At 47.0% G+C, this 12,937-nt stretch overlaps 1 protein-coding gene across 3 annotated transcripts in view; it reads left to right on the top strand.

The window, feature by feature from the left end:
- SUMF1 (sulfatase modifying factor 1) overlaps positions 1 to 12,937 on the top strand; it is a gene marked incomplete at both ends in the record, with an annotated part of 70,387 nt that overhangs the window by 34,113 nt on the left and 23,337 nt on the right. For all 3 annotated transcript variants that reach the window (XM_080718080.1, XM_080718079.1, XM_080718078.1), the window contains 2 exons: positions 215 to 329; positions 5,383 to 5,496. In XM_080718080.1, coding sequence (XP_080574206.1) covers positions 215 to 329; positions 5,383 to 5,496 — 229 coding nt within the window. The remainder of the gene's footprint in view (positions 1 to 214; positions 330 to 5,382; positions 5,497 to 12,937) is intronic.

Genomic DNA, 12,937 nt, shown 5'->3' with positions numbered 1-12,937 from the left:
GACATGAGCTATTATAAGGAAATTAAAAAAAAGTACGAGGAGCTTTCTCCGTGTGTGTGTGTGTGTGTATGTGTGTGTGTGTAAAATATATGTATATATTTGAAAGAAAATGCTTATTCAGAACAAGAGCTTTCTGTTTCCTCAAGCTCCTTCTCTTCTTGATCCCAGAAGCTGTGGCTCGTTGACGGGCTGACTCCTGTGTCTCTTCCGACAGACTTTTTCCCTGGGGCAACAAGCTACAACCAAAAGGCCAGCATTACGCCAACATTTGGCAGGGAGAGTTCCCCGTGACCGACACCGCAGAGGACGGCTTCCGAGGAACCGCACCTGTGAGTAGGGTGACCCCGAAGGAGCGCAGGGGCGCCCAGAGCCAGTGGAACGGCCACAGCCCGCGTTCTGATTAGGCCAAATACCAGCCATGAATCAGATTCATTCATTCTCTCCCTCTCCTCTCCTCTCCTCTCCTCTCCTCTCCTCTCCTCTCCTCTCCTCTCCTCTCCCTCTCTCTCTTTCTCCCCTTTTTCTTTTCTTTTCTTTTTTTTTTTGTGTGGTCCTGGAGATGGAACCCTGAGGCTTTCTACCTTTGGCCTACACTCCCAGACCTATTTTGTACTTTATTTGGAAACAGGGTCTCACTAAGTAGCTGAGGCTGGCTTCGAACCTGTGTGATCCTCCTGTCTCAGCCTCCCAAGTGCTGGGATTACAAGCGTGCGCCACCACGCCCGGCTGTCTCTTTTTCTTAATCCTCTGGTACTGGGGATTGAACCGAGGGGCATTCTACCACTGAGTTACATCCCTAGCCCTCTTGTTTTAAAATTTACTTTTCTTTTCTTTTCTTTTCTTTCTTTCTCTCTCCCTCTCTTTCTCTTTTCTTTTCTTCTCTTTTCTTTTTCTTTCTTTTGTGGTGGTGGGTAGAACCCAGGGACATTTTACCTTTGAGCTATACCCCCAGCCCTATTCTTTATTCTTTCTTTATTTCTTTAATTTTTGCGGTACTGTGGATGGAACTCAGGGGCATTCTACCTCCGAGCTACACTCCCAGCCTGATATTTTATTCTTTATTTTTAAACAGGCTCTCACTAAGTTCCAAAGGGCCTCACTAAGTAGCTGAGGCTGGCCGTGAACCTAGATTCTCATAATGTTTTTTTGTTTGTTTGTTTGTGGTACTAACGGTGGAACCCAGGGGCTTTTCTACCTCTGGACTATACTCCCAGACCTATTTTATACTTTATTTGGAAACAGGGTCTCACTAGGTTGCTGAGAGCCTACGCCTCAGCTTCCTCAATACTGGGATGACACGCATGTGCCACCTCGCCCAGCTCTGTGCCTGAAATTTTAGACATTTAATTATTTCATGTGTGACATGAAACCACGCAAAATATGAGCACTGTTAACCTAAAGAATTGAATTTAGCCGGGCGTGGTGGCGCACGCTTGTAATCCTTGTGCTTGGGAGGCTGAGACAGGAGGATCGCGCAGGTTCGAAGCCAGCCTCAGTTTGTTTAAGAGACCTTGTTTCCAAATAAAATATAAAATAGGTCTGGGAGTATAGCCCAGAGGTAGAAGGCCCCTGGGTTCCATCCCCAGTCCCAGTCCCACCAAAAAAAAAAAAAAAAAGAATAAAAAATAGGGCTGGGGTGGGGGTGTGTAGCTAGGAGAGAGAATGCCCCTGCGTTTCATCCCCAGTACCACACACACACACACACAAAGATTTGAATTTATATTTTGCTAGACCATCATTCTACCATTATTGTTGTTTTCTGGTTTCAAGGCATATCAACTTGTTCACTTGAAAATAAGCATGTCAGCTTGGTGTGATGTCACCTGCCTGTAATCCCAGTACTTGGGAGGCCTAGACATGAGGATCACAGGTTCGAGGACAGCCTCAGCAATTTAGCAAGACTCTCAGTAATTTAGCGAGACCCTGTTTTTTTAAAAAAAAAAAAGGCTGGTGATGTATTTTGGAGACCCTGTTTCAAAATAAAAAAAAATAAAAAAATAAAAAAAGCTGAGGTTGTATCTTGGAGGTAGAATGCCCCTGAATTCAATATCCAATACCACAAAAAAAAAACCCAAGAACAACAAACCAAACCAAACAAACAAGAAAATAAGCATGTCAGAAGGCTTTGTTGTGAGCTTTCCTTTGCCGCTCCTGGGAAGCAGCTCTGCTATGGAGGCTAATGAGTTGCAGGCAGCTGCAGCTTTCCTCTCCTTGCTGGGGCACTGATCCTCGGTGCCCAGCAATCGAGGGCGTGGCAGACGCCAGACTTTATCTCATTTATACAATCTGATTATTTAAAAGGGAGAAAACCAAACCCACACCTTTGAGTTCCAGTTACTTTGCCCTTTTATGGATTAATCGCATCTGGATGGTTGGCTTGGCTGCCTAACCCTGGCGGCTAAGACTTGATCCATCGCTGGCCCAGGCCCTCTCGGGAGCACCTCTGCCTGTGCTTTCTGGAAGCCTGGAAAACCATTTCGCCCAGAACATTGGCTCCATATTTAATTACTCCTGTTCCCCTGGCTTCTTTCTTCTCTGTCTGAAGAAATTAATTTCTTATTTCCCATCCTCTTTCTTCCAGCTATTACTTTACCTTACTCTGATTATCCCTGGATTCTTAAGAAAAGAAACAGCTTATCTTATAACCTCTCTTTTGTCTGTCTGTCTGTCTGTCTGTCTGTCTGTCTGTCTGTCTGTCTCCCTCCCTCTCTCTCTCTCTGCGCCTAGGGTTTGAATGCAGTGGTATCTCACCTCTGAGTGACACCCCCAGCCCTTTATATATTTTATTTATCTATTTATTTTTTCGGGGGCTTGGGGATGGAACCAAGGGACAATCGACCTCCAAGCTACACCCCTGCACAATTTTTATTCTTTATTTTGAAATAGGGTCTCACTGAGCCTGCGGAGGGCCGAAGTAGCCGAGGCTGTCTGTGAACCGCGATCCTCCCGTCCCAGCCTCCCAAATGCTGGGATTACAGGCAAGCGCCGCCGCGCCCACCTCGGAGGATACTTTTATTGAGAATTTTCTCTCTTGTCATTCCTGTGGCGTATTTGTTTTTTCCTCCAGAATTATCCTACTTATCCAATTCTGCTTTTTTAAATTTATTTTAAATTTATTTGTTTGTCCATTTGTGGTAATGTGGCTTGACCCCAGGCGCATTCGACCTCTGAGCTCCACCACTAATGTTCCTATTTTTATTTTCCATTTGAAAGCGGGGGGGGGGGGGTTCTCACTGAGTTGCGGAGGCCTCCCTGGATTGCTGAGGCTGGCCTTGAACCTGCGATCCTCCTGTCTTGGCCTCCCCGGCCCTGAGATGACGGGCGTGCGCCGCCACACCAGCTCTGTGCCGGCTGTCAGGGCTGGCTTTTTAGTTCTTGGTTCTTTCTTGAGGTCTCTCTCTTCACTGGCTCCCTCCCTGCGTTTGCCTCGCTGCGCACAGAATTCCTGAATGAAGCTGCACACAGGAGTACCGCGGTTTCCATCACGGAGCCGATGCTGGAAGCAGAATGGCAAACGCTTTCCAGTCTGCAGCTCGAGAGAGTCAGTTCTTTTCAGAGCTGCGTCCTGATTTCCACTGAGAGGCTTAGAAGCACCCGAGCAGCAGCTGCCTCTGTGCTCGCGTGTACATGCAGAGCCGTCTGAAGCCAAATGCAACGAATGTTAGTTTATTCTTTTTTTTTTTTCAGTCCTGCTCGTTAGTATGGAAAAAGCATGAATTTACCAAAAGATTTGTTTTTCTAAAAAAAAAAAAAAAACCTCCAAAGATCTTTCTTTTTTTTTTCTCATGAAAAAAGTGAAACTTTTCCCCGGGTATGTAATCCCAGGACTTGTGAGACCTCAGGTTCGAGGCCAGCCTCAGCAACCTACCAAGACTCTCGGCAACTTAGCGTGACTCTGTTTCCAAGGAAAAAAGAAAATAGGGCTTGGGGGTGTAGCTCAGAGGCGGGATGCCCCGGGCTCCATCCTCAGTACCCCCTACAAAAGTGAAGTTTTTCTTTATAGTTGAAGATTTCCATTGAAGAAAATTTGGGAGACACTCTAAGGCAAGAAGGCAGCAAATCCACACTTCTGTTGCGCGGTGAAGGCGTTCTCCTGCCCTGGCCCTCGCGGGAGCTCCGCGGCGTCCTCAGGGGCTCCGTCCTCAGGGGCTGGAACTCTTACCTGAACCTGTCATTTCCTTTAGACTTCGAGGCTCCAAAGACACCAACTTTCCATGACAGATAGACTTGACAATGAGTTAACATATTCCTTATGAAAATAAGGGCCCTCAGTATGCACACACATACCGGGGATGGAACCCAGGGGCATTCTACCTCCAAGCTACGCCCCCAGCTAATCTTATTTCTTATTTCTTTATTTTAATTAGTTAATTTATTTTTGGGTGGTACTAGGGGTAGAACCCAGGGACTTTCTACCTCCAGGCTATACTTGCAGACCTATTTTATATTTTATTTGGAAACTGGGTCTCACTAAATTGCTGAGAGCCCCATTCAGTACCTGAGGCTGGCTTCGAACCTGCGCGATCCTCCTGTCTCAGCCTCCCAAGCGCAGGGATTACAAGCGTGCGCCACCACGCCCGGCTTTACTTTTTATTTTGAAACAGGGTCTCGCTAAGGTGCTGAGGCTGGCCTTGAACATATGATCCTCCTGTCTCAGCCTTCCAACCACTGGGATTACAAGTGTGGGTGATCAGGCCAGGCTTCAATTTTATTTTGAAACAGGGTCCTACAAAGTTGCTAAGAGTCTCACGAAGTGGCCAAGGCTGATCTCCAACCTGTGATCCTCCTGTCTCAGCCTCCCATGTACTGGATGACAGCTGTGGGACACCAGACCTGGTTTTGTTCATGATTTTGAGGTCTAAATATCATCTGTCACACACACACACACACACACACACACACACACACACAGATAGAAATTTGACGTATGATCACTGGTAGTCACCCTAGAAGAACAATTTCACTGCCACGTACAGGTTTCTAACCTTCTTTGGAGAGCTCAAAGCCTTTTTCTTTGTTTCGACGTTGGTGAAATTGTATTTGGAGCTGAGCATGGTGGCGCCTGTAATCCCAGTCTTGGGAAGCCCAGACAGGAGGATTGCAGGTTGGTGGCCAGCCTCAGAAACGTAGTGAGACCTTCAGCAACTTAATGAAACCTTGTTTCCAAGCAAAAAAATAATTTAGGCCTGGGGGTGTAGCTCTGAGGTAGAATGCCTCTGTGTTTAATCCTCAGTAATCCTCCCCTCCACAGCAAAATTGTATTTGGGCTGTTGGAGTAAACATTCATATCCATACTCTGAAACTCTAGTTCTTGGTACACTTCATACCAGAGGGAGCTTTCACGGGGTGAGTAGTTTGACAGCTCTCTTCCCTCATTTCTAGGTTGATGCCTTTCCTCCCAATGGTTACGGCCTGTACAACATTGTGGGAAACGCGTGGGAGTGGACCTCAGACTGGTGGACCGTGCACCACTCCGTTGAAGAAGTTCTCAACCCCGTAAGTACTGCTCCCAGCCTTGGCCTCCGAGGGCCCCTCCCATCTGTCCCCTGGGCAGACTGCAAGGAGGATTTCATGTGATTCTCTTGCCATTCGTCTAGAATTCCCTGAAAAGAAAGGGCCGTTGAGTAAACGTCTCTCATTTCCATCTTGTATAAAAATGCCTGTGGAGCCGGGCGTGGTGGCGCACGCTTGTAATCCCAGCATTCGGGAGGCTGAGACTGGAGGATCGCAGTTCGCGGACAGCCTCAGCTACTTAGTGAGGCCCTCCGCAACTTACTGAGACCCTGTTTCAAAATAAAGAATAAAAAATAGGTAGGCCGGGCGCGGTGGCGCACGCTTGTAATCCCCGCGCTTGGGAGGCAGAGACAGCAGGATCGCACAGGTTCGAAGCCAGCCGCGTGCGCTGGCTTAGAAGACCCTGTTTCCAAATAAAAAAAAATGTAAAAATAGGTGTGGGAGTGTAGCCCAGAGATAGAAGGGCTTCCAGGAACCCCAGTACCACCAAAAAAAAAAAAAAAAAAAAAAAAAAAATAGGGCAGGAGGCATAGCTCAGAGGTCGAATGCTCCGGGGTTCCATCCCCAGACCCTCAAAAAAAAAAAAAAAAAAAAAGAATAAAAAATAGGGCAGTGGGTGTAGCTCAGAGGTCGAATGCTCTGGGGTTCCATCCCCAGACCCTCAAAAAAAAAAAAAAAAAAAAGAATAAAAAATAGGGCAGTGGGTGTAGCTCAGAGGTCGAATGCTCCGGGGTTCCATCCCCAGACCCTCAAAAAAAAAAAAAAAAAAAGAATAAAAAATAGGGCAGTGGGTGTAGCTCAGAGGTCGAATGCTCCGGGGTTCCATCCCCAGACCCTCAAAAAAAAAAGTAAATAAATAAATACACAAATAAATAATGAAAATGTCCATGAGTAAGAGCGAGCTGGGCATGGTGGTGCGTGCCTTTAATTCCAGGACTTGGAGGCTGAGATGGAGGATCGCAGGTTTGAGGCCAGCTTTGGTAACTTAGTGAGACTCTCAGTATCTTTGCAAAAGAAAAACTAAACTAGGGCTAGGGGTGTTGCTCAGAGGTAGAACGCCCCTGGGCTCAAGACCAGGTTGTCAATGTCCGGTTGTCAATGCCCCTGGGCTCAGTTCCTTGTTATCACCCGCAGATAAAGAAACTTTGTGCGCACTCTTTTACATTCTGGTGTTGGGGGCTGAGCCCAGGGCCTCGTGTGTGCGAGGTGCGTGCTTTATCACTGACCTGCATGTCTGCCTCCTATGAACCTTTTATTTTTCTGGATTGCGGTAGATATAGGAGAATCTGCTTATAGCTCTCAAAGTTATACCTGGCCTCATAAATTTAATCAAAGCGTGAGATCTGTAGAACCAAGCAGCACTCACGAACATTTTGGTAGTCATTTTTCGTTGTTATTGTTGAACCCAGGAGCATTCTCTGAGCCAAGCCTTCAGCACTGTTTTTAGTTTCGGCTTTGAGACGGGGCCTCACGAGGTTGCCGAGAGGCTCGCTAAGTTGCTGGGGCTGGCCTTGAACCCGCAGTCCTCCCGTCTCGGCCTCCCAAGTGCTGGGATTACAGGTGTGCGCCAACACACCCGGATAGTATTATCTATGAAGATGTGCTGGCGAGGGTTTTTTGTTTGATGAACTTGCCTGAACTTTGAGGAGTTCAGAGTTTGAGTCAGCGGCGTTATTTGGACAAAATGAAGGTGAGCCCTTTCCTGGGTAAATATTCAGCCAGGAAGCTGAGTCAACGATTTTATATGACACCCTAATGTATCATGTACCTCGGGAGTAGAAGACAACCTTGTGTGTCTACATTTTCCTTATTCTAGTGTGGTAACAATGTTCAGTGTAATCCAGTATATTGCCCTGTCTCCAAAAACAAATTCTACCCATAGGCCCTACAAAAATTGAGATTTTGAGTGGACATGTGTTTGGAAAGTGCTTCCTTCAAAAAGAATATCTCTGCGTATCTTTTTTTTTTGTGTGTGTGTGTGTGTGTGTGTGACCTGATTGAGGGGAAGATATCATATAAAAATCCTATGTCTACCAAACTAGACATTCCTAAACGAGACCCAAGAATAAAACTAAAACCAGCTAAGCTGGGAACTTGACGTGCTTAACGTAAAACCTTCACCTTGTACAAAGACACAGAAGATCGCGACACCGAAGATTAATTCCTGGTCTCTTTCCATCCGAGGGTTGAACAGAACAGAGTAATGGAAGAGCCTGTCAGACGCCATGCCTGGGGCCATTTGTTAGAAGGTGCAGCTAAGTTGCTGCTCGGTATGGTTAATTTGTCTTCCCAGAAAAAGACACGGGCTGCTCAGGTCTACTCTTTTGTGTACAAATGAAAAAAGCTGAGTTCTTTAGAAACTGTCACCGCGCCACCTCCCTTTTCTTTCTACCGGAGCTAGGCCGTGGTGGCGCATGCTTGCCGACCCTCCTCTGGGGAGGCCGAGACCAGAGGATCACAGGTTCAAGGCCAGCCTTAGCAACTTAGCAAAAAAAATAAAATAAAAAAATAGGACTGGCAGTGTTTCGGTACCTGAAAGGTAGAATGCCTCTGATTTCAATCCCCAGCACCAAAGGGGGGGGGTCCCCAGCACCAAAGGGGGGGAAAAAAAAGATAAAAAGAAAAGAAAAAAGGCATCTCTCCAAAATTCTCAGCGAGTTGGTGGTCACAAGATGCACACCAGTCTCCTGGCAAAATGACTTGGCATTTGCCGCCGGCATCAGAAATAGAATTTCTTCGCTGTCAGATGGGAGCATGTGCATGTTGGGAAGGGGGCGTGCGGGGCTGCCGGAGCTTGGCAAGTGGTGAATGTATGTAGCTGACCATCTGGTGTGGAGCTGGGCGCTTCTGAGCTTTCCCGTTTATAACTGCTTTGGCTCCTCCCAGGGATTCACAGAACATTTTAAAATCTTCATTTCGCTCGTCCCAGGCCCTGTCCCGGAAATTGCCTCTGCTAATGAAACAGTTCTCTTTTTAATTTATGTTTGTCTCCGTGGTTTCCTTTACTTCCTGATTGGACTGGGTGAACATATAGTACTTTGGAGCCCGGAATGGTGGCACACACCTATAATCCCAGTACTTGGGAGGCTGAGATAGGAGGATCACAGATTTGAGGCCAGGCTTGGCAACTTAGGGAGACCCTGTTTCAAAATACAAAAATAAAATCGGGCTGGGGTGGTGTAGCTGGGAGGGAGAATGCCCCAGATCCCCAGATTCAATCTCTAGTACCAAAAAAAAAAAAAAAAAATTCTTCTTTCTTATTGTCTGCAGAATCAATCCTGCATAAACTCTTGAATATCACTGAGCCCTTGCCGAGCTCTCTGGTCACACCTTTCTCTTCTTTTTGAAACATTTAATTATGTGACGTTACAAAATCCCCAGAGGAGTACAGAAAATAGGACAATAGACACCTGCGTACTTGCTGCTTAGATGCGAAAGGTGTTGACAGCTCACTGTATTTGCCTCTTATTTTAACGACAGAAGAAAGAACGTAACCTGTTCTTGTCAGGACTTGGTGTTGTCATTTTTAAAATTTCGGTTCCTGATGATGCGTGTGTAGACTGCTATTTCAGTGTGGTGTTTTAGTCTTGCCGTGTGTGTGTGTGTGTGTGTGTGTGTGTGTGTACACTGGGGATTCAGCCTGCTAAGCACCTGGCCCTATTGTCCTTGACCCTACAATTTTTCCAGTTCCAGATGTGGAGAATCGGGGAGTTCGATCATGGTCCAGACCTCTCCAGGTGTTTCTTTTTTCTTTTTCTTTCTTTCTTTTTCTTTTTCTTTTTCTTTCTTTTTTTTTTTTTTTTTTGTGGTACTGGGGATGGAGCCCAGGGGCACTCTACCTCCAAGCTACACCCCAGCCCTATCTTTTATTCTTCATTTTGAAACAGGGTCGCACTGAGTCGCGAAGGGCCTCGCTAAGTAGCCGAGGCTGGCCTCGATCCTCAGTCCCCCTGTCTCGGCCTCCCAGATGCTGGGTTGACAAGCGTGCGCCACCACGCCTGGTTTGACGCCAGGTGTTTAAAACGCAGAGGCTTGCCGGATGCGGTCATTGTCAGGGCCGGTGTTGACCCCCGCGGCCGTGTGGTTACTCAGCATTTAACTTGGGGTCTGACCTCTGCAGTGTCGCCGTGCGTTTGTGTTAGCTCTGGCACTAACTCACGAGGCCAACTGTTTCGAAGCGCCTTTGGAGGGCGGCGGGGGGGGGGGTGCTCGGTTCCCTCCCGCGAAGGCTCTTCAGGAAATACCCTTTTTTCCTCTTCAGTGACTCCCAGGGAGCAAAAGTTAATCGTTAGTTTTTATTTTCCTGGGCCGTCACTTATGGTGAAGACAGGCTGTGGAGACGGCCTGTGGCTTTGTACACAAAGAGAAGACAAGGTACTTGACCACACGAACCGGGGGCTGGCTTGGTGTTTGGGTGTCCATATCAAGACAGAGCTGTCTCTTCAACACAGACACAGCACCGTGTGGACATTGCTGTGTGTGTGTGTGTGTGTGTAAGAGAGAAACACACACATATACATAAATCTTTACATATGTAAATATCTATGTATTTATATTTTATGTATATTTGATATACAAATATACATATTTGTGTATATCTATTTTGCGTGTTTGTGTATGTGTGTAGGGCGGTACTGGGGATTAAACCCAGGGGTATTCTATCTCCAAGCTAAATCCCCAGCCTTCTTGGTTTATTTAATTAATTAATTTATTTTTTAGGGGTACTGGGGGGTTTTCTACCTCCGGGCTACACTCCCAGACCTATTTTACATTTTATTTGGAAACAGGGTCTCACTAAGTTGCCGAGAGCCTCACTCAGTAGCCGAGGCTGGCTCTGAACCTGCGCGATCCTCCCTTCTCCGCCTCCCACAGGCTGAGATTACAAGCATGCGCCCCCACGTGCCGGGGTCCAGCCCTCGCCGGAGCCGGGGGTCGTGTGTTGGTGAGACAAGAGTCGGGGTCGCGAGAGAGGAGACCCTGACACCCGAGACCAGATGGCAGCTTCTCCGACTTTCTTCAGGACTTGCTACAGTCTTTATACGTTCTTCCTTGGCAGGGTAGGCAAAACCACAGTCATGCAAGCAGAAAACTTCAAGGACAGAAAAAGTCTTTAACAGACCTCAGGGCGGGCGCCAGGCAGTTAATCAGTCATCAGAGGATGCTTTGCCTCACCGCAAGGCCAGCTCGGGCTTCATCTTTGGCCCGGACTTTGTCCTTGGGAGAAAAAAACAAAAGATCTTTGCTGACTGAGTCTCACATCTCACTGCCCATCTATTTTAGTTATAATGCTTATACATAAAATTCTAATTATATATATTAATCTACATCATCTCAAAATAACTTTTATGAAGAAGGAGATGCTGATCATACTCATGGGGGACTTGGGCTTTTGCAAGTCCCCTGGCCGAGCTTTTGCTCAAGGCCTGCACGAGATGCTGTAGCAGCCACGCCCGGCGTTTTTTGCGTTTTATTTTGAAACAGGGTCTTGCAAGTGTGCTGAGGGTTTCACTAAGTGGCCGAGGCTGGCCTTGAACCTGTGATCCTCCAGCCTCAGTCTCCCAAGTACTGGGATTGCAGCATATACCACCATGCCCGGCTGCTGTGATACATCTTAACCAAATATATTTTTTCCAAAATGTAGCCGTACTTTTTTTTTTTCCTTTTCAATTGCCTAAGTGTGAAATCTGTGGCAGTATATAGTGCCACACACACACACACACACACACACACATATAATATGGCTTATGTAATTGTCCACACCTGCCCACTCGCTCTCAGTACCCAGGTACCAGCCCGGCTTGCTCAGCTGAAGATGTGCTGGGAGTCTTCCCATTCTGTAGAAATGCTTTCCCCACGCTTAGAGGAACACAGCTGCGCTTAGCGGGCTTTTTTTCTTCCTCAGGGAAAGAACTCTAGTCTTGGAATTTGTCAAAGTAACCTAGACTACGGCTCCATCCCTTACCATTAAGGGAGCGCTCCTGAATTTGGACTCTATCTTAAGCTTCTTCATCTACAGACTGGGAATAATTAGACCCATCTTATGACATTATGAAATTAAATCTGTCAATGTACGTGAAGATACTTCAGAAGGATTGTTAGGTAGGCGCAGACGCATCCTAGCACTTGGGAGGCCGAGACGGGAGGATCACAGGTTGCAGGCCAGCCTCGACAATTTGCTGAGACCCTCAGCAATCGAGCAAGACCCTGTTTCAAAATTAAAAACGCAACAATAGCTGGGCGTGGTGGCGCACGCTTGTAATCCCAGTACCTGGAGGCTGAGACAGGAGGATTCGGGTTTGCGGCCAGCCTCAGCTACTTAGGCCCTTTGCAACTCAGTGAGACCCTGTCCCAAAATAAAGAATAAGAAATAGGGCTGGGGCAGAGATCAGAGGTAGAATGCCCCTGGGTTCCAATCCCAGTACTACCAAAACAAACAAATAAGCAAACAAAACAAACAAAAACCAATAACAACAGAGAAAGGACTGGAGTGGCCAGATGTGGTAACGCACTCCTATAAGCGGAGTTCTTAGGAGGCTGAGACGGGAGGTTGTAGGTTCAAGGCCAGCCTCAGCAAGTAGTGCGACTCTTAGCAACATAGTGAGACCTTGTTTCAAATAAAAATCAAACGGGGCCCTGTGAGGTGGCGCACGCTCGGAACCCAGCATTCAGGAGGCTGAGACAGGAGAATCCGGGTTCGCGGCCAGCCTCAGCTACTTAGTGAGGACTTCGCAACTTAGCGAGACCCTGTTTCAAAATAAAGAATAAAAAATTGGTCTGGGGTATAGCTTGCAACCCCAGCACCACAAGAAAAAAAAAATCGGGCTGAGGGTGTAGCTCAGAGTTAGAATTTTCCTGGGTTCAGTCCTTTTTCTCTCTGTCTGTCTCTGTCTCTGTCTCTCTGTCTCTGTCTCTCTCTGTCTCTGTCTGTCTCTCTCTCACGCACACACACACACACACACACAGACACACACACATACAAACACACACCCCGCTGTGTTGCTGTTTTGCTACTTTTTGGCTATGTTTGGTTCTCTGATTGGTGCGTTGCTGGCCTCAGCAGTTACTGGGGAAGGTTGACCCAGGGAAGGGGAAGAGAAAACGATCTTTACGACTGATGGTTTCATGACGGTCCTCCTCGCACCTGGCTGGTGGTTCACATAGGCATCCTCGCAGCGAACATCTGGCTCATCAGTGTCCAGTGGGAACATGGCATCGCCAAGGAATTCTGCCTCGGAATGAATCCCTGCTGCTTATCACATTTTTGCCAGAGATTCTCATGATTTCTGTCAAGTAATTTGAATTTGTTGTACAAAAAAATTGGATTTTTTTTTTTTGTGTGTGTGTGTGTGGCTGAGACGGGAGGAACACAGGGTTGAGGCCAGCCTCCTCATCTTATCGAGACCCTGTTTCCAAAGAAAGAATA

This window comes from Muscardinus avellanarius (assembly GCF_963383645.1).
Source record: "Muscardinus avellanarius genome assembly, chromosome: 22".
Classification (NCBI taxonomy): Eukaryota; Metazoa; Chordata; class Mammalia; order Rodentia; family Gliridae; genus Muscardinus; species Muscardinus avellanarius.
This window is presented reverse-complemented; position numbering and strand designations above follow the sequence as displayed.